The sequence below is a fragment of the Rhinatrema bivittatum genome, chromosome 2 (assembly GCF_901001135.1).
Source record: "Rhinatrema bivittatum chromosome 2, aRhiBiv1.1, whole genome shotgun sequence".
NCBI classification, from domain to species: Eukaryota; Metazoa; Chordata; class Amphibia; order Gymnophiona; family Rhinatrematidae; genus Rhinatrema; species Rhinatrema bivittatum.
This window is the reverse complement of record NC_042616.1, coordinates 594,796,719-594,820,834: the sequence shown is the minus strand read 5'-3', so window position 1 is coordinate 594,820,834 and position 24,116 is coordinate 594,796,719. Positions and strand designations below refer to the sequence as shown.

Sequence of the window (24,116 nt, the reverse complement as noted above, 5' to 3'; positions counted from 1 at the left end):
ACGTTTTGTTATTTTATTTTCGGCACTGCCTGTAGCTTTCAAATAAGACTGAAGGGGGGATCCCTGCTGGCTGCAGGGTTAGTGCCATGCTGGGCATGCCCAGTAGGGGCCAGTCAAAGTTCTGGAAACTTTGACAGAAGTTTTCCGTGATTGGGCTCCATCCTGATGATGTAACCCATATGTGAGGACTAACATCCTGCTGTCCTGTGAGAACACCTGTTACAGGTAAGCAACATTTGCTATATTTGTAGGATGTAATTTTAAATCTGGGTTCCTTTATCCTGTAAAAACGTGTAGTTCTCTGACAAGCAGGCAGCAAGCCCCTCAGATGAGTCACATTACTTCTGCTGTTTCCACGCTGGCATGACAGAGATTACGTGACCCATCTGACTCATTTGTTCTTTTGTCATTAGAGAACACCCATTACAGCTCTGCAGTTTTCTTATTTTTTTCTGTTCACTTTTCCTTCTTGAGGCCCTTGTCTTATTTCTTATATTGTTACCCCTATACTAGAAAAGAATATGTGACTGACCATTAAACAAGTAGGCAAATATAATTTTCCCAGCTCCCCCTCCCCCACCCACATGCAAAATTCATGCAGTGGATGAATTAGAAGAACAGCTGTTATAAGAAAGTTCTCCTAAAAAGAAGAATTCTGATCCTTGTGTCGTCTTAGAATCAAACCAAACTGGTCTGTTTTTCAAGATATTCATCAGGAATATGTTTGAGACATGTTTGAGACACTTTTGCATACACTAATCTCCAGCTTATGCCAATCAATTTCTTGCACATTCATTATGGATATCTTGAAAACTCACCTAGTTAGTTATGCCTGCAGGATAAGGCTGGGAACCACTGTTCTCAAGGGAGGAATCTAATATGACATAACAATGGTTTATGTCTACCTATTAGTTACTACTGATAGTTTATATGCTGAAACTGTTTGTGACAAGTCACACTACCTGTGTCTCCTCCCTCTCTCTTTCACTTTGATTTGGTTGTTATTTTAAATTATGCATGTTATGTTGTGAACTGCTTTCATTGTATAATTACCATTTATGCAGTATACACATTTGATAAATAAATTTTGTTCTGGTTAGTGAACTCACTGATAATGCCCGTGAGAACATGTTCAATTAGTACCACTGGTCCAGCAGTACGGTTAACCTACCTCAATCTTAATGATTTACTCCTCCTTCAATGGTGCTAAATTGATTTTTCTCCCAGGACAAGCAGGATGGTAGTCCTCACATATGGGTGACATCATCAGATGGAGCCCTGTCACGGAACACTTTTGTCAAAGTTTCTAAACTTTGACTGGCACACTGAGCATGCCCAACATGCCACTAACCCCGTGGCCACACGGGGTCCCCCTTCAGTCTCTTTTTTTTTCCATGCAGCGATTACCTCATGGTTACTGGAACTCTGTGAGGATTTTTTCCTCAAACGGAATACTTCGAAGTTTTCTTCCAATTTATCCCTGTCTCGGGGGTCCCCCATCATGCACCGACTTCTCCATTGTCCAGTAAGTCAGTTTTGCGTTTTTGCGGTTGGTTCCTGGCTGCTACCTCCCAGTGGACCGCATTCCGCCCCCTTTTTGTCATGGCGACCGGTTTTCAAAAGTGCCTGGAGTGTCCGTGGACTATGTCCATAACGGACCGACACAATGTCTGCAACCTGTGTCTCGGGCCTTCCCAAGATGTCTGTCGATGTCCAAGCTGTGCTCAGATGACCCCCAAAGGCCAGCGCGTCTGCCTGAAGAAGATGGAGCACTTGTTTGGTTCCAAGCAATCTGCTCCAACGACTCCGGTGCCAGGTGCATCGAGTCATGGGGCTTACTCTGACTTGGGACCTTCCCCATCAAAGCCCCGCCAAGAAGACTGAGGAGCGGGAGACTGCCCCTCACCGGCATCGACGCATTCAAAGACTTCCGCATCGTCGTCCTTGGCACCGGAGAAGGACTGGGCCGAGCACCATGGGAAGCATCGACACCGGCATCGATGGTAGTCACCATCCGGTGCCGGCACCAACACCAGAGTGGCATCGGCTTCGGCCGAACCCCCTCCGAGGAGGCCCCATCCTCCTCTGCACCCAGCTGCCCAAGGCATTCCTCTCCAATATCTGTGCCGGCACTGAGCCTCCGTGGACTCCTGTGGACGCTCCAGTGACGCCTAGCCTGCCTCCTCCAGGGTCGGTTTTGTCTGCACACTCATTTAGATAGGAGCTGGACTGCGTGGTCCCGGCACCACCGCTGCTGGTGCCACCTTACCGTCCATCGGTGCCTGCGCACCGTCCTCTGGACTTTAGCCTCTCTCCTCGTCCCAGGTGCTTCGGTGAAGAAGACGCCCCCTGTGACCCATGGGAGGACACCTCCTCTGAACTGAACACTCCTTGGAGGCCTCCAAGGAACTTCTTTCAGAACCTTCCCCCCCCCCCCCCCCCCCCCCCCCCCCGGAAGATCTCTCCTTTGCTAGTTTCATCAGGGAGATGGCGGAAACCATTCCCTTCCAATTGTCAACAAAGGAAGACGCCTGCCACAAAATGTTGGAGGTCCTACACTTTGTGGACTCTCCTAAGGAGGTGATGGTGGTCCCGGTACATGAGGTTCTTCTGGACCTCCTTCACCATCTGTGGGAACATCCAGGTACAGTGCCTCCGGTCAATAAAAAGACGGATGCCACCTACCTAGTACAGAAGGCCCTGGGTTTTCAGAAGAGCCAGTTGCCACACCGTCGGTGGTAGTGGAATCAGCCCAGAAAAAAGGCAAAGAGAACCTGCCCTCACTCCTCCGCCCTTCCAGGAAAAGACCAAAGAGCCTTAGTCGCCTTAGGTTAAAGGATTTTCCAGAGTTCTATGCTGATCGCTTGCATAGCTAATACCAGCTATACAGGAGTTCTCGGAGACCCTGCCACAGCAGTTTCAGGAGGGCCTGGGATCTATCCTCCAAAAAGGATTGGAGGCTGGAAAGCATGAAGTGAGGGCGGCCTATGACATTTTTGAAACAGCGTCAAGGGTCTCAGCGGCAGGCATTAATGCCAGACGCTGGGCCTGGCTAAAGTTCTCAGACCTTCATCCAGAGGTTCCCAATAACCACTGACCAATGGGTATTGTTCATTGTAGCTCACGGTTACCACCTGAATCTCCTCAATGTTCCTCCAGACTCCCCACCCTCTTCAGTGTGGAGCCTTGTGGAACATGCAGCGACCTTTGAGTTAGAACTCTCAGCCCTGCTACAGTCCAGAACCGTGGAACCAGTTCCTCGGTCTCAGCGGGGGCAAGGGTTCTACTGCCAGTATTTTTTCATCCCAAAAAGGACAGGTGGCCTCCATCCCATCCTCAGTCTCTGAGCCTTAAACAGGTTCCTTCGCAGAGAACAGTTCAGAATGGTATCCTTGGGCACCCTTCTTCCGCTTCTGCTTCAAGGGGAATGGCTCTGCTCTCTGGATCTACAGGACGCTTACGCGCACATTGCGATTTTTCCACCTCATCGCAAATATCTGCACTTTCTAGTTGGCCACTGATACTTCCAGTACAGGGTCCTCCCCTTCAGGCTAGCCTCCGTGCCCCGGGTCTTCACGAAGTGCCTGGCAATGGTGGGAGCACATTTGCGCCGGAATGGGGTACATGTGTTCCCATATCTGGACGATTGGCTCATCAAGAGTTCGTCAAAGATGGGGGCCCTTTAGTCCCTCAATGTGACGCTAACCCTCCTCCAGTCACTGGGGTTTCTTGTCAACTACCCGAAATCCCAGCTGACTGTCCCAGTGATTGACCTTTATAGGAGCAGACCTGACCACCACGATGGCCAAGGCATTCCTCCCCAACGAACGCATAGCCACTCTGGCCAGGCTGGCCATATTCATCCACCGCTGGCGGATGGCCTCCGCCCACCAGCTCCTGAAGTTGCTGGGTCACATGGCATCATCGGTGCATGTCACCCTAATGGCCCGCCTAGCCATGAGGGTCACGCAGTGGACCCTGCAGTCTCAGTGGCACCAAGCCATTCAGAAACTCTCTGCACTTGTCCAGATAACCAACCCCAGCTGCTCAGGTGATCTTGACCATGGATGCCTCCAACCTAGGCTGGGGAGCCCATGTCAACGGCCTGCAGACACAAGGGATATGGTCAAGAGCCAAGGCGGCCTGTCACATAAACTTCCTAGAACTCCGGGCGATGCGGTATGCCCTCTACGCATTCCAGGACTGCCTGTCCAACAAGGTTGTGTTGATCCAGATGGACAACCAGGTAGCCATGTGGTACGTGAGAAAACAGGGGGGCACAGGCCCCTATATACTCTGCCAAGAGGCGGCAGAGATATGGGCCTGGGCCCTGTCGCGTTCCATGCTCCTGCGAGCCATCTACCTGGCAGGCACCGAGAATGTAGTGGCGGACCACGAGTGGTCCCTTAACCCCTGTATAGCGGCCAGAATTTTCCACCGGTGGGGTCAGCTGGACGTAGATCTCTTTGCATCCTCGCAGAACCACAAGGTGGACTGATTCTGCTCCCTACACGGGGACGGAGGAAGACCGGCCGTGGATGCTTTCACCCACTCCTGGAGTGCGGGTCTCCTATATGTGTACCTTCTGATTCCGCTAATAGGCAAGACTCTTGTGAAGCTACAGCAAGACCAAGGCTCCATGATCCTCATAGCCCCGCATTGGCTGCGTCAGGTCTGGTTCCCCATTCTCCGCGATCTCTGCCCAGGAACCCCTTCGTCTGGGCACCTCGCCCGACCTCATCACACAGGATCAGGGCAGGCTGCGCCACCTGAACCTCCGGTCGCTGTCCCTAACAGCCTGGATGTTGAAAGGCTAATACTACGGCCCCTCGACCTTTCTGATAATGTCTCGCGGGTCCTAGTAGCTTCATGAAAGGCTTCCACGCGGAAATCGTATCAGGCAAAGTGGAAAAGGTTCTCCTCTTGCTGCACGCAGGAAGGCCTTGACCCCCTTCTCTTGCCCCACGCCGAGGCTTTTGGACTACCTCTAGTGCCTGTTCAGAGTCTGGTCTACAGACAACCTCAATCCAGGTACATCTGAGTGCCATTAGTACCTACCACCGAGGGGTGGGTGACACCCCAGTCTCGGTGCAGCCCTTAGTAGGGCGCTTCATGCGAGGCTTACTTCAGCTGAAGCCTCTATTACATCCTCCTGTTGTGGCCTGGGACCTCAACGTAGTGCTGACGTGCTTTATGCGGCCTCTGTTTGAGCCCCTGCACTCCTGCGAGTTCAAGCATCTCACTTGGAAAGTTCTCTTCCTCGTAGCGGTTACTTCTGCTCGCAGAGTAAGTGAGCTGCAGGCCCTAGTGACCTATCTGCCTTACACGAGGTTCTTCCCCAACAGGGTGGTCCTGCTCCCTCACCCTAAGTTCCTGCCTACGATAATGACTGATTTCCAACTAAATCAGTTCATTGCATTGCCCACCTTTTTCTCGAGGCCACACTCACACCCAGGTGTGAGAAGGCTCTGCACACATTGGACTGCAAACATGCTCTCGCCTTTTATCTAGACCGGACCGCAGCCCACAGGCAGTCCACCCAACTCTTTGTCTCCTTCGACAAGAATAGACTGGGAGTTTCGGTGGGCAAGCACACCCTCTCCAGTTGGTTGGCAGACTGTATTGCTTTCTGCTACCAGCAAACAGGCTTTCCGCTTGAGGGCCGAGTGAAAGCACACTCGGGGCCATGGCAGCGTCAGTGGCACACTTCCAGGCAGTCCCTATTTCCGAAATCTGCACAGCCGCGACATGGAGTTCCCTTCACACTTTCATAGCCCATTACTGTCTGGATCAAGATAGTCGACAGGATAGCATCTTTGGCCAGTCTGTCCTCCATAATCTGTTTCCAGTATAACAACCCAACTCTTCCTACCTAGGACCCAGTATGATATTCAGGCTGCCCCGTTGTTGCCAACAGCACCCCTGTTGTTGTGCCTGTAGCATGTTATTGGGGTGCTTGTTGCCCGGAGTGTTCCAGGGACAGCCTTTAGCTTGCTATTCACCCATCTGTGAGGACTACCATCCTGCTTGTCCTGGGAGAAAGCAGAGTTGCTTACCTGTAACAGGTGTTCTCCCAGGACAGCAGGATGTTCTCCCAGGACAGCAGAGTTGGGTTTCGCTTACGTTTTCTTATTTTATTTTTCCCTCATGCTTTTTGCTATAAAACGAGACAGAAGGGGACCTTGACCTGTGTGGCCAAGAAGTTAGTGGCATGCTGGGCATGCTCAATGTGCCAGTCAAAGTTCTAGAAACTTTGACTGAAGTGTTCCATGTCAGGGCTCCATCTGATGATGTCACCCATCTGTGAGGACTAACATCCTGCTGTCCTGGGAGAACACCTGTTACAGGTAAGCAACTCTGCTATCCCTTACATCTACTCAGAAATCAGTTACTATTTCTTAATTTGTATATACTTTAGGATATTTTAACAGATTTTATTCTGTATGAAATTTTGTTACATTATATAGCTCTGTATTTTGGCAGGATTAATACTAGCTTTACCATTGAGATGTTAGATTAACTCATCTTTCCAAACCTGAGCTGTGTGAGAATTATATTTCAGATATTTCCCTGCCCCCCACCGAGAGCTCACAATATAAGACCTAGATTTATCATTTTGCTATAAATTTCGTAAGAATAATGTCCACGATAGAAAAAAAGGGACATGGTTAGGGTAATTTTCCTGATACTGCATCGCGTAGCTATTTTACTGCAATGCACATTAAATTTATCGCACCCGCATGCTGAGAAGTGCCCAGACAGGTCTTTATCACATTTTGGGCTGCTGGCAAGAGAGAGGGAGAGAGACTCTTTATAAGGTTCTCATATAAGTTAACTATTTATACCACTGTAAGAGGGGCAAGTAGTAACTCGGGCTGAGGTTTTGGTGGTGTGCTAGGTTTTGGGGCACAGTTTTGCATGCACAGTCTGAGGTAAGAACAGCATAGTTACCATCAGTAAAGATTTTACGTGATTTAGAGTGATAAAAGGTACACAAAAATGAGATTGGTACATTGTACCGTCGACCTAACTTGATAGCAGCTAGGTAAAGAGTGCATCAAGCTAGGCTGAGAGTACATTGCCCGAAGTCACAAGGAACATCAGTAGAGAAGTGAGATTTGAACCCTGGTTTCCATGACTCTCAGTCTTCTGTTCTAACCACTCTGCTACTCTTCTAGTCCACTTTTAGAAATCTGTGCATGTCAATATATTAACAGTGAAATCTAAAGGGGTATATCTGTACCTGTATCATGTTTGGATTCTCTGTAGTTTATTGAAGTGGTAGAGCGCAGCTGGAAAGTATGTTCCTCTGACTTGCATAAAATAATTACATCTATAAATTGAACAGAATATATAGATCCTGGCTGCTACAGGTTTAATAAAGCTCTTACTTAACATAGAATTGTAGATAGCGTGTTCAAGAAATTTGTTTAAATAACTAAATGATCACTTTTGATGGAAGAAATAAATAGAACAAGAAAAGCATCAGATGGTATGAACAAAATAATGCAATTGTATAAGTTCATTTTTGGAGAATATTTAGATAATCCCCAGTTTTCTGGGATGATTGTGAGTAACATGATACAAAGCTAACATTGTTACGTTTTCTTGAACTTTAAACTTTTTTAGTATCTGTGTTGTGTAAAACATATTACTGCAGTACTCATCCAAAAATCATTGTCTGAAAACTGAAACGTCCCTGTCTCTTGTTCTTTATATCTAGTTGACTCTTCCTGCATTCCTTATTTATTTATCTTCTACTGTATTCTTGTCGTCTGTGAGTAAATGGGGCATTGGTATATCTTTCGCTGCTTGATTTTTTTGGTTTTTAAACCGTGCTTCCAGTTTGGTTCACTGGCTGCATTTTCCTGCTAATTTTCTGTTTACAGACCTATATGGTACATTTTTTTAAATGATGATTTCACAGTGTTATCCTAGCTAAACTGCAATACATTATTAAATACGTTTTGCCTGGCTATTTTTGTTTTGAAATTTTTAAAGAGTTTTCTTGTTGCATTCATATGTCAGGTCTTCTGGAAAACATTTTGGTATTATGCAAACGTCTATGTTGTCACATAAATGTTTAATTTGTGATGGAGCATGAAATAGTATTTTTCTGTGGGTATATGTGTGTTTGTTTTTGTTCAGCTGTGCTTTAAGTTCTGCCTTTTACAGCATGATGCATCCTCTGCATTTTCTGCACTTGTTACACCACTACTGTGGCAAATCACTGTTAATTTTAAATTTATAAACTTTTTTTTTTTTTACCTAGAATCTAGAATTGAGGGTTGGCTTTCAGTTCCAAACAAAGGAAATATAAAACGATATGGATGGAAAAAGCAGGTACTAGCAGATTATTGCATATGCTTTTTAAATGTTTTTCATCGTATTTGATGTTTAAAGACAGGCAAATATTTATTACTTCCACCTAGGAAAGATGCTATTGCTTAGGATAATATTAACTGGGTTAATTACAAATGTGTGTTAAATTCTTATATAACAAAATATTTTATTGTTCTGTATAGCCAACTTTTCAAAATCATCTATTGTGATTTCTTCAGAGCTGTGTAACACTTCCAATAGAGATTTAGTGGATCCTTTTTATGAAGGGATTGCTTCAGTTTTGTACTCTTGGAAAACTGTAAGTCAAAGGTGTCCAAAACTGTTCTGGGGATCTTCAGCCATTCAGATGTTCAAGAAATCCACAGTGAATATGCATGAGATAAAATTTGCATGCTACTGGCTTTGGGGGTCTTCCAGGACAGGTTTGGGAATCACTGCCCTAAGTCATGGTTGGTACAGTCTTGGCTGGGGACTACATAAACACCTCCATAAAGCAGAAAGTTTTTAGAATTAGAAGCCCTGTACAGCTATTACTACTTACCATTTCTAAAGCACTACTAGACACATGCAGTGCTGTACCTTCTTTGTAACTGGGTTTAAAAAAGATTTGGATAAGTTCCTAGAGGAAAAATCCATAAACTGCTATTACGGTAATTAATAAGCAATAGTAGCTTGTGATTAATCTAATGTTTGGATACGTTCCAGCTATTTGTAACTTGGATTGGCCACTGTTGGAAACAGGATACTGGGCTTGATGGACCCTTGGTCTGACCCAGTATGGCATTTCTTATTTTCTTAACCCTCTCTCCTTCATGCCCAACATAGTCCTTCAGCTCCTCTCTCTTCCATGTCCAAATTCACCTCAGTCCCCCGTCCATGTTCGACACTTCCCTTCCCTACAGTTTCCATGTTCGACACCTCCCTTCCCAACATGGAAACTGTTCCAGCTTTTTTCAAATCGGTTGCCAAACAATTTAATCGGTCTCATTTTTGTCTCACCCTTTCATACTAGATTTTTTTCACCATGTTATCTCCTTACCATTTCCCCTATGATCCTTTTCTCCCTTCATATACCACGCATTCTTCTTCTCTCCATATATTCCCCCTTGGTTCTCTCGCTTTCCCATCTCCATTGCTTGCATCTAGCCTGAATTGTGACACCCACCCTCACTTTTACAACCAGGTTTTCTATCACTTTTCTCTCACAAAGATCACCACACAATTCCCTCTACTCTCTGTCTCCATGGCTCTTCCTCATCCCTTTGGTTCTCTCATATTCATTCCATAATTTCTCTGTATCGTTACTGTCCTATAGTCCTTCTGAAACTTTCTTCTGCAGAGCTAGAATAAATGCAGGCTTTCTCCCATGCGGTAGCTTGACATGGGGCTGGACCTGTTAAGGCCTCTCCATCCTGACATGGGGATGCAGACATACTTCCCCCCCTGAGTAGAGGCCGAGCCCAGTGCTGCCTCTTCCACATGAGTGGAGATGCCTTAATGAGAGTCAGCACTACCATATGGACAATGGACTAAGACAGCAAAATCTTTCCTCTGCACTCATATTCCCCTATCTGTTGGTGGCGTCATGCTGACTACCAGCTCAGCTGGCTTTCCCACCCCACACGTCCAAACACTGTTCCCTATATATGTAGGGGCTCCTTTCTGTAGTAAATGGCTCCTACAGGAGCAGTGTGTGAGTACAGAAGGACTGTACGCCACAATCACTTTTGGTCTATTGTGTTGGCATTGCCAGGAGAAAGACAGGACTATGAGAGAGACTGGCTTACTGCTCCAATTTTTGCAAACTGCCATCACTGATAAGAGTCTGCTTCTGAATTGCCCCATGGCAGTGAAGCCACTTGGGAAAATGTTCCTGTGGGAGGGAGGGAGCAGCCTACGGCATCAAAAGTATGCCAATGAACCTTTTATTCCTTGCTCCTCTTGTAATTACTTGGTCTGGTGTGACTTCTGCATTTCATGGTAGATCCATGTCCCCTATAAGGTCAAAGGAGCCAGTCCATACCAGAGCCACTGAGAGCTGGTTGTTATTGGGCCACATAAGATATCTCCAAGGGTTACAAGTTGAATAGGGCCTGATGTTTTTGGGGGGTTTTTTGTTTTAACAGAAGATCAGACATTAGCACATTTACTGTTTGATTAGCATAACTATGTAAGTAGTCTCTTGCTAATATGTGATGAATCTAGAGTATATATATAGATACTAGAATAAACATTGGATACTTATTATACTCTAGAAGAAAGAGCATGCTCATTCAGATGTGGTGTTGCTTAATTTTAACCTTTCTTTTTGTACCCTCTAGTATGTGGTGGTGAGCAGCAAAAAAATTTTGTTTTACAATGATGAGCAGGATAAGGAACAATCAAATCCATCCATGGTACTGGACATTGAGTAAGTTATTCTACCTCTACTAAAGGTTGTTAAAGAGGGTGGGGTTCCCATATTAAAAAGAATATTTTCCAGAGAGCCCAGTGTTTTTGTGGTAATGAAGATATCAAAGTTTCAAGAACAATCTTGCAAACTCTGCAGAAGTGTAATTGCTGAAACAATTGCTTGAGCTCCTCTTAAAGCTCTTGATCAGTTCATCTTCACTAGCCTGGAGCAGGCTTTGTATCTGTTTTTGCAGAAATTATTTTACATAAGCAGTTGTGGACACAAAAGCAAACATACTTCTGACTAAGGGATTTTAGTCTTACATGTTTTATCTGACATTTAAATAAGATAAAAAAAAGAGTCTAAGTTCATATATAGGGATAGTAGAATGTCTCCACCTTTCATGAGACTGATAATAAGAATTTTTATTATAGCAGCATAAAATATGCAATGGTTTCATATATGTTAGATATTGTTTTTACATTTCTAGTTTTTTGTTTGTTTTTTTAAATTATTTATAGATTTACACATATAAACAAGATCAATCTTGATAGAAAACCAGTATTGATTTACACAAGAATGTTCAAAAATGCTTAATGAAATCATATAATCGTACTCAATACCTTCCCAGTCCTCAAAATAGAGAGGAGAGACAAGAACACAATCCAAAGAAATTTATATAAACTAAATATGAAGAAAGGCTACTAACAATTAGGTAGCGTTAGTCATATTACATTTGAGATACTTATCAAGGCCGCCGCCTTCTTTTCTTCTTATGGGTTCGGATCTGCCTGCCCGACAATGGCCATGTTTCGGCACCGTGTGCCTGCTTCAGAGGCTGCGGGGAGGAAATCTACTGTGTCCAGACAGGGTTCACAGTATCGACATCTTTAAACACATACAAAGAAATTAAAATGCATCATTCTCGTAACCTACTCTAAGCATGACCCTATTGTCTACCACCCGGAAGTTATTGACACTTACTTTTTGTGCTATGCGTGTAACCGTGGACGACACCTTCCATCTGCATCTCAGGCGTCTCTACCTATTCTGCTTACTTTTGTACTCACCGCGAGCTAACACCCCTCTGTCTCTCCCAAGCTGAGGCTGCCACCGGTGTTCTTAATTGATTTTAATTGCCTGTGCTCTCCACCCTGCTTCTCGTTACTCTGTTTCCAGATTTGAGTCCAATTATCAAGCCCTCTTTTTATTGATTTTTGGTTCCTGATCTTTCATGTTAATTTTTATTATATTAATTTTTATTTTAATTTTGTTCATTTCGGAATTTATTTTGGCATTCACACCGTACTCGCTATCGCCAAGATCGGACCTAAAGGAGGCCCGTGCTGACCACCTCCACGCGTCCGCTCATATGTTGTATTATTGTTTGCAATAGGCGCGGTGATCTCTGATAATTGCGGACCTGGGTGAGGCCCGTGCTGACTCTTGCCTGTTGCTGCGGACCTAATGTAGAGCAGAACGTCTCCACGTCCGCTCATGAGTAATGAAATTAACGATCAGCGTGATCACTGGAGCTTTTCATACCTGCTTTAAATTGAGCTTTGAAATGAGATAAAAAAAGATGCACTTTTTAAAAGAATATTAATTTTACCCCTTTTATTCTTTTTTATTTTTTTGTAATTATAGTAAACTCTTCCATGTCAGACCTGTAACTCAAGGAGATGTATATAGAGCTGAAACTGAAGAAATCCCTAGAATATTCCAGGTAACAAAAACCTAGATTCTGTAAATAAAATATATGAAAAATGTGCAATGTGTGTATATAGTACAGAAATATAAGGCAGTAAATATGCTTACTAGTGTTCCTGATGTGTATACATACAAAGAAATAGTAACATTATAAAAAATAACATGAAAATAACAAAAATCTGTTTAATGATTTTTCACAATTAAGTTATATAACATATAACAATATAAGGAAGAATTAGCTATCACCATATATTGAAAAGTGAAACAATCCCAAAATGTCTATATGAGAAAATGTTGGCGATTCAAAGTCTTTATATAAATCCTGTGAGGGCAGAGGCCTGCCCCACATTGTAGGAAAAACAGATTCTTGAAAATAAATGCAGTACAAATGTAGATTAGGAAAGCTGCTGCACTGGAAACTCATGTAAATTCAACTGTTCACTGCAAAGACTGTCATATTAGAACAGAAATCTACTTTTTTTGTGGATACGATATCGTAACTTAAAGATCTCTTATTATTTGACAGATTCTTTATGCCAATGAAGGTGAATGTAGGAAAGATGTGGAATTGGAGCCACTTCAACAACCTGAGAAGACTAATTTTCTAAATCACAAAGGTCATGAGTTCATTCCTACACTGTACCATTTTCCAGCCAACTGTGAGGCTTGTGCCAAACCTCTTTGGCATGTCTTTAAACCACCGCCTGCCCTAGAGTGTCGACAGTGCCATGTCAAGTGCCATAAAGATCATTTGGATAGAAAAGAGGACTTAATTACACCATGCAAAGGTAAATTTATATACCCAGTATGTTCTTGTACATTTTAAAATAAATTATTGGTTGACTTTCCACTGTCATAGGGAACTTGCCAAATGTAAACATTTCTTAAAATTCACAAATTGCCATTCCACTTAAAGTGAGCTTCTGTTCAGCCACTTCTGAAAATTAGAGGTCTATAATTTTTGGAATTTCTGGCCTAGTTCTTTACCTTTTCTGGCAAAGATTATTGAATCAGTGATATTACGACAGTTGATAGACTTTATTGAAGGTAATGCCATTCTTGATCGCTACCAATTTGGTTTTCGAAAGTTTCTAAACACTGAAACACTTTTATTGACCATTCAGTCAAGGTTTCCAAAATTGTCAAAGATATATTTATTTGCCAGGATTTATTGTCTGCCTTATTACCAGAAAACTGTTTAAAGTGGATCACAATCTTAAAAAATACATAACAGTATAATATAAAAAGAACAGCTTACATAAAATCGATTTATAAATTCCTTACTGAATAATTCTGCCTTTAGACTTTCTTGAAGCAATTACAGTCTGTCTGCTGCCACAAGCTCCCAGGGAGATCATTCCAAAGAGTGGGAGCTATCAAAGATAATGAACGACCAGAAGTGCATTGAGCCTGATGATGCCACCTGGAAATTTAATAATTGCTGTCCTGAAGAACATAGCAGGCGTGCTGGATCATTTAAGTAGTATTTACTTTAAATACTTTAGGCTAGCCCCATAAATACTTTGATGCCCCAGAGTTAAAATTTAAATTTAACCCTTTGCTCGCTTTGTAGCCAGTGAAGGTCCTTTGATATTGGAGGAATACAGGGACGTTGGGTGATTGCTGAAGTTGGTGGAGCATGAGAAAATTTGCTGATGCCATGTGACCAACTCTGTGAAATGCCTCCCCAACCTGACATCATCAGTAAAGGCTAGGCTCAAAATGTCTCTTTTGACATGCTAACACAGGCAACATTGACCCAGCCTTTGATGATGTTAGCCTGTGGGAATTAGTTCAGAATGTTGGCAGCCCAGAGTAGGAGCAGTGCTTTACTTTATCGGTAACTGATGCCAGCAGTTAGGAACAGCTCATGCACCTTCTGAGCTTGCTATAGGGTGCGGGTCAATTGTAGACCCTTGTCCTTTCGACCGGATGTGTCCAGGTTCTTGAAGGGAATCAAGCATCTTTGACCTCCCTTGCATCTACCAGTTCCTCTTTGGGGCCTTAATCTTATATTGCGCACTTTGGTGGATCCTACATTTCGGCCACTGCATGCTCTCTCCTTGCAGCTGCTTACCTTAAAAACTGTTTATCTAATGGTAATCTGTTCAGCAAGGCAAATTTCCAAGCTACAGGCTCTTTCTTGCTGTGAGCCTTTTCAGTGAATGACTCCAGGGGCAGTACAACTTAGGACTGTATCTTCCTTTTTACCGAAACTGGTTTCAGAGTTTCATTTCAATCAGTCTGTTTCCTTGCCCACTCTGGATAGGGATAGAGATGAGCGGAATTATTGTTCGTTGCATGCCTTGGATGTCAAGTGGCATCTGATGTGGTACTTGAAGGTTACTCGCTCCTCGAGGAAGACTGATAGTCTGTTTGTGCTCCATGTTGGAGGTAAACAAGGGGAAAGGGTGACGCAGATAACAATAGACCATTGGGTGAAGGAAGTCATCTCGGCTGCCTATTTGATGCAGAAATACCATTATCTAGACATGTCAAGGTGTATTCCATTAGAGCTCAGGCGGTCTCGTGGGCAGAGATTTGGTTGTTTTCTCCTGTGGAGATTTGCTGTGCAGCAACATGTTCATCCTTACATACCTTCTCCAGGCACTACTGTTTGAACATTAGGACTCGGGAGGACGTGGTGTTCGTGCATGTCATGTTGACAAGACCACAGGCAGCCTCCCACCCTTTTCACGAGTAGCTTTGGTACATCCCACTGTGTGGATTGGCCTGCCTCAGTGCAGAGGGAGGAGAAATTACTCCTTACCTGATAATTTCCTTTCCTCTAAGAAAGGCAGGCCAATCCACAACCCATCCTGGGCTGCCTACTTGTTTTTAGTTCATCCTTTATATGCGGACGATGCAGTGTTATTTCTTTTGATTTGTTTGAAGGACTGCTAAGTGAAAGAACCAGCCCCTAAGATGTTAACGTTTTTGCTAAGCTCAGTGTTTCCCGGTGGTTGGAAGCATGAGTGCTTGACGGTTAATAGTCATGTTCAAGTATAATCAGTTTGTCCACAGTTTCTTATCTAGAGATACTGGCTGGCTGATGTTGGGGCAGGGCTATATGTCACTAATGTTAGCTAGTCAATTTTACTCTGCCTCCATCTGCTGATAGGAGTGCACAACCTACTGGTGTGGACTGGCCTGCCTTCCTTAGAGGAAAGGAAATTATCAGGTAAATAGTAATTGCTCTATACACTTCATATTAGGAAAACAAGTCAAGCAGCTATAAATCCCTACATAGAAACATGTTAGCAGAATACTTAACCTCACTCATTCATGCAGAACACAGATAGACCCTCACAAAATACAGAATAAAATGACCATAAAGTATAAATGGAAAAGTGAAAACAAAAACTGAACGGAAACCGCAACAAATCAAACTGTATGTAATACAATGGAAAAACAGAAACATCACTATTCCTCAGAAAACATCAAGCAATAAAATCAAGAAATATAAAGTATCAATCATTATAGTAAAACCGTACTCCTAAAAAGAATTAATATTTCAAAACATCTGTTATACAGATTGACATCCAATAATTAAAAACTCACATTTTTTTAAATTTCCCAAACACCAATAAAATATTTCAAAACGTCAAATAACTGATTAATTAAAATCATTAAGAATTTTAAAAAATCACTCTTCATACCTAGAAACCTTTGACTTTGGTCACCCTGAGATTGTCATGGAATAGTGGGAAGGGAAGGGAGGTGCACAAAATTTCTCCTCATCTCATACACACACATTCATTCTCATGCTCACACAGACATACACAAAACTCACATGCTCACAGACACACATATATCCACTGGCTCCCTCCTGCCTTCTCTCAGGCGCGCGTACATATACACACACACACACACACACACTTGCTCCCTCGCTTTCAGACACACACACTGACTCCCGTTCTCTCAGGCATATAGAGACATGCTGGCTCACTCTCTCAGGTGTGCATGCATCATGCACGCGCACACACGTTGACTCTCTCTCTCTCTCAGACAAGCATACACATGCTGACTTCTGCTGTCTCAAGCATACAGGCTCCCTCTCTCGCACATACATCCACATATCCTCACACAAGCTCCATCTCTCTCTTGCATATACACAGGCGGCGGGGTGCGCCCCAGGAGCAGCAGACCAGCAGGGAGCTTGAGCTTAACCGGCGGAGGACGACACACAGCATTGGGGCCCATGGTTGGCGCGGGCCATCTCCCTCGCATCTGTCCAGACGCACCAGAGGGTCGTGAGGGCGGTGTGCATTTGACCTGCACCGCCATGCGGATTGAGCTGAGTTGGGGGGAGGAGGAAGGGGACGGCGCGCAAGAGGGAGAGATGCTACATTCTCTCCATAAGACGCACAGACATTTTCTCCCCACTTTTGGGGGGAAAAAAGTGCATCTTATGGAGCGAAAAATACGGTAAATTTTTTAAATAAACTAGTTTGCATTTCTTTATTGGTGGCAAAATCATGTTGAGGACTATTGAAAGTCTATTGTGTATGCATTAATAACCATGGCAACAAAAATATTGTAATATTCTCCATATATTATTCTTCCACTGATATAGAGATGCGGCTGTCAACTCTAAATATAAAATGTGTAATAATTAGATAAAAATATAATGTTTTGTTAAATTATAGAATAATTCTGCATTAATAATTATACTATGTTAATATCTTCATTAACGTTTTTATTTTTTGTGAGCTGATAATTTTTCATTTGCTGTTTCTTGCTTCTGTTTTCCCATTTCCAGTAAGCTATGATGTCACATCAGCGAGAGATATGTTGTTGCTGGCATGCTCTCAGGATGAGCAGAAGAAATGGGTCACTCATTTAGTGAAGAAGATTCCTAAGACACCACCAACAAGTTTTGTCCGTGCTTCTCCTAGAACAACTTCTACAAGATCCACAAACCAGTCATTTCGAAAAGTGGTCAAAAACACATCTGGAAAAGCCAGGTGAGTAAATAAATCTTAAAGAAGAAATAAAACCTTTGGGGCCGATTTTAAATTTTACGCACGGGGTGGGGTACGTTTGTGCGCGCTACCCGGCATGCACAAATGTACACCCAATTTTATAACATGCGCGCGCTACTGCGCGCATGTTATAAAATCCTGTGTCAGCACGCACAAGGGGGTGCACCTTGCGCACGCCGAGCCCAAGGGGAGCCCCGATGGCTTTCCCCCTTCCCTCCAAGGCTGCTCCAAAATCGAAGCAGCCTTGGAGGGAACTTTTTATGGATTTCCCCCCCCCCCCCATCTTTCCCTCCCTTCCCCTATCTAACCAAACCCCCCCCCCCCCCGGCCCTACCTAAATCCCCCCCTACCTTATTTGATGGAGTTACGTTTCTGGCAGCACCTCCGGCACGGCCGATGTGCCAGAGGACTTGGGAATGCCTCCGCCCCGGACTGCCTCCACGCCCTGTCCCCGCCCCCATACCACCACCACGACCCCAACCCCGATCCACCCATTTTCGAAAGCCCCGGGGCATACGCGTATCTTACACACGTAACCCTTTTGAAAATCTACCCCTTTATATTTAGAATTTATAAGGATCTCTTGTTGACAATGTACTGAATTCCATAGTTCGTTTTACTTGCTCATTCATGTGCATTTCTCATATTAAAATGAGAACCAACTTACCAGTTCTTCTTGTGGGTTTGATTTCTTAACACTTTAGTTTGTGACGATGTATCTCCACTTAAAATATAATATACAAAAATGTTTTGCATAGCTAATTTGATAATTATTAAATGGTAGAACTACGATCCAAACCAAATTAAGATATTACAATTTGTAATTCTTACTTGCAGTAAATTCTACCAGTTAACGAGACCAAACTAATTCAAATTAAGAGTAATAATAATGTGCTACATAGGAAAAAAACTGTGTGTATGTGTGTAAAAACATATTTACATGCACTCTACTAGAGTGTTTACCTGAATTGTTCCTTCAGTTACACCCTCTGTTATTTGTAAACCGATCCGATATGGTTATCTACTATGAAGGTCTGTATAAAAAACTGTTAAATAAAAAATAAATAAATACTCAGATCTGGAAAAATAGAAAACCCCAAGAGTATCCTTTATAAATGCCACAAAATTAATAAAGATGCAATAGATATTAACAAATTCCTAAAACATATACTCTTGTAAAATTATAGACCATATGTCATTTATAAATTCAATTGTACTAAATCAGTCTTCAACAAATAATTCATCCTATCTGGAGTAGAACAGACTAGACAAATATTCCTTAAGCTAACCTTGATCAAAATATATATATTGTTTAACCATTATTGCAATTGTACATTTACAATGATATAATATCAAAATTTGGTTTTAAAATCAAGAGCTTCCTATTTCATAGATAAAAAAATAAAAAAATCACTTGTGTTCAACTTGTATAGCTCTTGATACATGTGGAAAAACCAAGACCTTATGGCTTTCATATAAAACATCTTGCTGTAACTGAGTCAGACATCATCCATTCTCAATCAAATACAAATATAAGGAATAAATAACCCTTTAAGATCTAATGTTCTAATGTTTCATATTACAATTGAGCTTTGAGTATTAGATATCAATTTAGGCTCCTGTCATTCGTGTAAAGGAAAGAAAAGCTTTACCAATTACTAAAATAGGTTCCTCAATTCCAAAGATATATTTAAAGTAATTACAAACAATATCTTTTAAATTGCGAGCTTCATTTTGCAGTGTTTGAAAACTTACAAAATTTTAAAATTAATGTACCTATGCAGTTTTCTAATCTTCCAATTTACAGTACAAATTAACATTTCTTTAATAATCACTTTACTTTGTGCCTATAAAGTATGACTTTTACCATCTTGTGACAAAAAAATTCTTGATCTTCTGTCCTTTATTCTATTAACCCAATTTGTTTCCATCAATCCATTAGAAGTAATCACAGCAATTTATATTTCTAATCTTTTATACTGTATAATCATATCCAATGACTCTTCCAGTGATTTACCTTTTACATAAATATTCAAGGATTCCTTATATTGTAAATTATTTTCTTGCAATTTTCAAAAACATTCTTTGTTTCTGAGCTATAATTTCAACTTCACCTTTTCTAATATAGCTTAAGTGCCAAGAAGCCTGTTTATTAGTGTTGAGGCTTTACATTGTGATGGTTTTATAAGATAATCCATAAGACCCTAGTATGAGAACTACTATTTTCTCCAGATGAGCTGGAATTAAATGTATATTTACATTCTGTGATACCTCTGTCTGGGAACTTTTGAGTACTTTTGTAGTCACCCTGAGATTGCTGTTGAATAGTGGTGGGAGGGGAAATATTGTGTATCTGCTTTCTCTCTTCCACACACCTACATCTCTCCTGCTCCACACACACACACGGTTAGTCCACACATACACTTTCTCTCCTCCCACCACATCCCTCTTTTTCCCCCACTCCAGGCATGATCCCCCACATTATTTCCCTTTCTTCCTCCTTGACCCTAGCACATTTTTTTACTCCCACCCCATATCTCACAGATCCCTGTCTTGTGCACCCTCACTCTGTCCTCAGCTGAGTCCAGAATCCCAAATCCTAGAATCACAGCTGCAGACTGAGCTGTGTTGTGTTGCATCCCCTCTCCAGTTTCTTCCCACAAGCTGCCTGCAGTGTTTGCTCCAGGTTCATTCCTCTCCTCCTGTTTCCTGTAAGCTTTATGAGGAAGGGAAGGAGTAAATTTGGAGCAGACACTGCCAAGCAGAAAACAATTGCTCTGCTCTCTTCTCCAGCCCCTCCCCTCAGGTTCCCTGCAGGCTCCATGAAGGACAGGGGCTGGAGCAGTAAACAGAGTCCCTGTGCTTTCTCTTGTTTCCCAAGAGACCCAGAGACCTGGCAATTGATAGAAATTCCCAGAATATCCTGGTGAGATGTAAAGTATGATGATATCTACATCAGAAATACAGCACTTCTATATAATCTAAGCTAAGCAACAGTAATTTTAACCACCACATTCAAAATATCAGCGAATTTAAAAAACCCACAGTTTAAACTGATAGAGAAACAAAGTTCTTGCTGAAACCCAGGATATACCCTTCTTCCAACGTTTTTCACCAAAATATTTCAACTGAATCTGTGTAAATGAGAGAGGGCAGATCTTTCTTGATAAGACAATAGGAATATTAAGTCAAATGGATTCTTTCTGGAATTCACCAAGTGAATGGAATTACATTGGATAATTGAGATAATTTATCTTAGTCACTCTTTATTCACGTATAGGAAAATTTGTTTTTAGCTGCTAATTTTTGTTCCTGTAGTATCACAGATCAGTCTAGACTCCTGGGGTTTGTCTACCTGCCAGCAGATGGAAACAGACAATGTACATAACCCAGTAGGCTGCCTGCAGTCCTTCATTATTCACCTGTACCCAAGCCAAGATGATGGCAATAATCATAAACTTCTAAGTAAACTCCCTCCCCTCCAAGACCCTTCTAGTTCTTTAACCTGAACTGTCACCTCATGTCATCTTCATTCTCATTTAAAACTAGAAGCTGTAATGTTGAGTTTGGTAAAAATTTAAAGGAATATTCACCAAGGATTCCAGAGAACTGCTATGTAAATCACTAACTATTCACTGATTAATATTAAGAAAATCTGGCGTATTTCTGTGAATTATAAATCTGTTTTTATTTGCAGCTAACCATGCATACTGTGGATCTGGTGGAATGCCATCTTATAAAGTGGGCTCCTTCAACTTCACAGAGCAGTACAAATGAACTGTAGTTCCATTGGACACAAATACCACAGGCTTCAGGGTTCAGATTGCTGTTACTTTCTCCTTGCTTTGGCACAAGAAAGCACACTGGGAGGGTGTTGTATTGTGGGGTTGCATACTGGTAGATTAGATTAATTATTACTATGTAATGCAAGTAAAAATAAGCTTAGCTAGTTATATAAAAGGGGTACTGCCTTTTATGGAATTCACGAAAAAAGCCTGTTAATTATGATGGAATACAGATGACTTTTCTCATATCCATGAGAGAAAGGAGCTACTGTCTTGTGGGAAGGGGACTCTGTTTATATCAAGAATAGCACACATGCAAAGCAAAAAAAAAAAAGTCTCAAAATGAAAGGAACTGAACATTTTCACAAGTTTCCAAGTTTTTCTCTTGAAGACTGCAAATCCTGTATTGGAGCAGAATAATAACTTGAACGTCCGTGCCTTCACTGTAAGATTCTTCATTGTCTTAATGATTACCCATCAAGGAGCAGATGGAAGAATTACATTTCAGGCATCATGCTTTATGAAATACTGTACGTTTCATCATGTTTGTGGAGTGGGAAAATGACCATTTTAATCTATGCATTTTTTTGCCAAGCCATACTGAATTATGTTGTTATTAGAGGCATTAGGAACTAACAATACAGTACAACCAAGTATGTGAGTGTGTTTTGAGGTACATCATTTCTATAATTTTATAAGGTATTGCCTTAGTTTTAAATGCTAAAGAACATTAAGTTAACAAATATAAGAAATGTATGCACTGTTTGAAATTGTAAATTATTTTTAGAACACTTTTATCAGAAATTGCATTGCCCTCCTAGTGCCTTAATTTGAGATAATTTTTTACTGCCATGCCATTAAGTGTAGGACTTTCAGAGACTTATATTTTCCTGACCATAGTGCTTTTCAGTTTTTATTAAACATTAATTGGTTAAATTAAAAATGTCTAGATGTTAGAATTATTTTGTGAATTGAGTACAATCTGAGTAAAACTACCTGTTACAGTGAATGAATATTCATTCACAAAAAAGATGTCTGTAGATCATTCAGACTAGAGAGAGCATTAAAGTTGAAATAAAACAAATCATTCTGTAACATTTTATAAAACAAAGATAATATAGGAATTCTAATGTAAATGCTGTTAAACTCTTGCTATCTGGCAGGAGTTCATTTGTGGTATGGGCAATATGATTTATTTTTATTTTTATTTTTTTTAACCAAATACCTCCTCAGTAATTTATAATGGCTTTGCAGTTATGTATATTAAATAAAAAAAATAAAAAAAAGCACTGGAAAACTGATTCGTCGCCAGGACGATTTGCATGTTTCAAGTGGTATTGAAAGCCGCACTGATGGATATGTAATAATAAACATATCTGTTATTAATATGTCAGACTCTGCTCATTTAATGAGAAATAAAATAATTTATGGATGAACCCTTTTGAAAATTATTGTAATACTATACTGTTTTCACAAAATGTATTTAACATAGTAAATGATGGCAGATGCAGATCAAGTGGCCCATTCATTCTGCTAAATTGTCTTCCTCTGGATTTCTATCATGTTGGGAACACAGTTTAAATATTGGGATTCTATATACTCAACACCAGATCCTCCCCCAAGTCTTTTACCCAACCTGTCAGCCCTGACCCACCCACTTTCCTCTACAGTTGTCCAAATCATGCTTATTTTAAGGGTTCTAACCCTGGCTGTTCCATGCTGATTACCCCAGTGGTCTTTAAAGCCCAATACAGTTGCACCACCATTCTCTGCCTGTTGGCTTGTACCCACCCCCTTGGCCCTCGAAAGTTTCATATGAATGAGCAAACACTCGAGTCCCCTCTTTAATTTCTTCTGTTACCTCCCACCTGCCTCTTACCACTGCAAACTCTGTCCTAGGCATGTTTATATTTTGTCATGGTTTTGGTTGCCAGTATTGCTGCCAGTAGGCTATTCCAGGCATATGAGCTATAATAAGAAATATTTTTCATTTTTCCTTTGACCTTCCTCCCTGCATCTCCTTGTTATGATCCCTTGTCCTCGAATTTCCTTTTCTATACCTTCCCGTACTTTATTGAAGCCCACTACATATTTGAATATTTCTGTCATGTTCCTTCATCCTATGAGTGTATTGCTTTTCAGTGGTAAATTAATCCAGAAGGTCCAAAAGTGGGTCTCTCACTAAGAGTCCCACTGCCAAATGGACAATTGAGTGACCATGTTCTAGATAAACAAGCAGATCATTAAAGACCATTACGCACTCTGCCAGGAGGCCATGTGAATCTGGTCGAGGACTGGACATCATAATGCCTATCTCCATGTGACCTATCTTACGAGAATCCAGAATAGTTTGGTGTACCACCTCCGCAGAGTATTACAACCACACGAGTAGTCCTTGAATCAAGGAGTTGCTGCCAAGTATTTCAGTTATTGGGGAAAGCTGGTGATCAACTTTCGGTCTCAGAAGTCAACAGGTAAATCAAAAAGTTATACTCCATGCATCTAAGCAGCATCAGATCATCTTCCACTGTTTTTCTGCTAAACAGGAATGTCTACCTACTCTATGCATACCCATTGATTCCTCTAATCACCAGGTCTGTCCATAAGGGCCATCGGGATAAGGTGAAGATAATCCTCATTGCACCAGACTGGCCATGGCAAGTATAGTTTCCAAATCTCGTACATATCTCAATTCAATCTCCACTTCCATTGGGAATATCTCCGAGACTGATCCCATAGGAAAATGGTAGGCTTTTCCAGTCCAACCTTTCATCCCTGGCCCTTTTGGGGTGGCTATTGAACCTATAGTAGTCTCCTTCTTACTCTTTCACAAGGAGATGGAGGATGTACTGATTTCCGGTAAAAAAAAAAAAAAAAAAATCCAAACCAGAAGGGCCTACA

At 41.9% G+C, this 24,116-nt stretch overlaps 1 protein-coding gene across 1 annotated transcript in view; it reads left to right on the top strand.

Moving 5' to 3' along the window:
* Window positions 1-22,526, top strand: part of ROCK1 (Rho associated coiled-coil containing protein kinase 1) — a 491,909-nt gene extending 469,383 nt beyond the window's left edge. Inside the window, 6 exon segments of the mRNA XM_029591102.1 lie at window positions 8,273-8,343; window positions 10,665-10,753; window positions 12,383-12,461; window positions 12,972-13,233; window positions 17,208-17,412; window positions 21,128-22,526. Of these exon segments, the coding sequence (XP_029446962.1) occupies window positions 8,273-8,343; window positions 10,665-10,753; window positions 12,383-12,461; window positions 12,972-13,233; window positions 17,208-17,412; window positions 21,128-21,131 (710 nt within the window). The 3' untranslated portion in view covers window positions 21,132-22,526.
* Window positions 22,527-24,116: the final 1,590 nt, after the last annotated feature.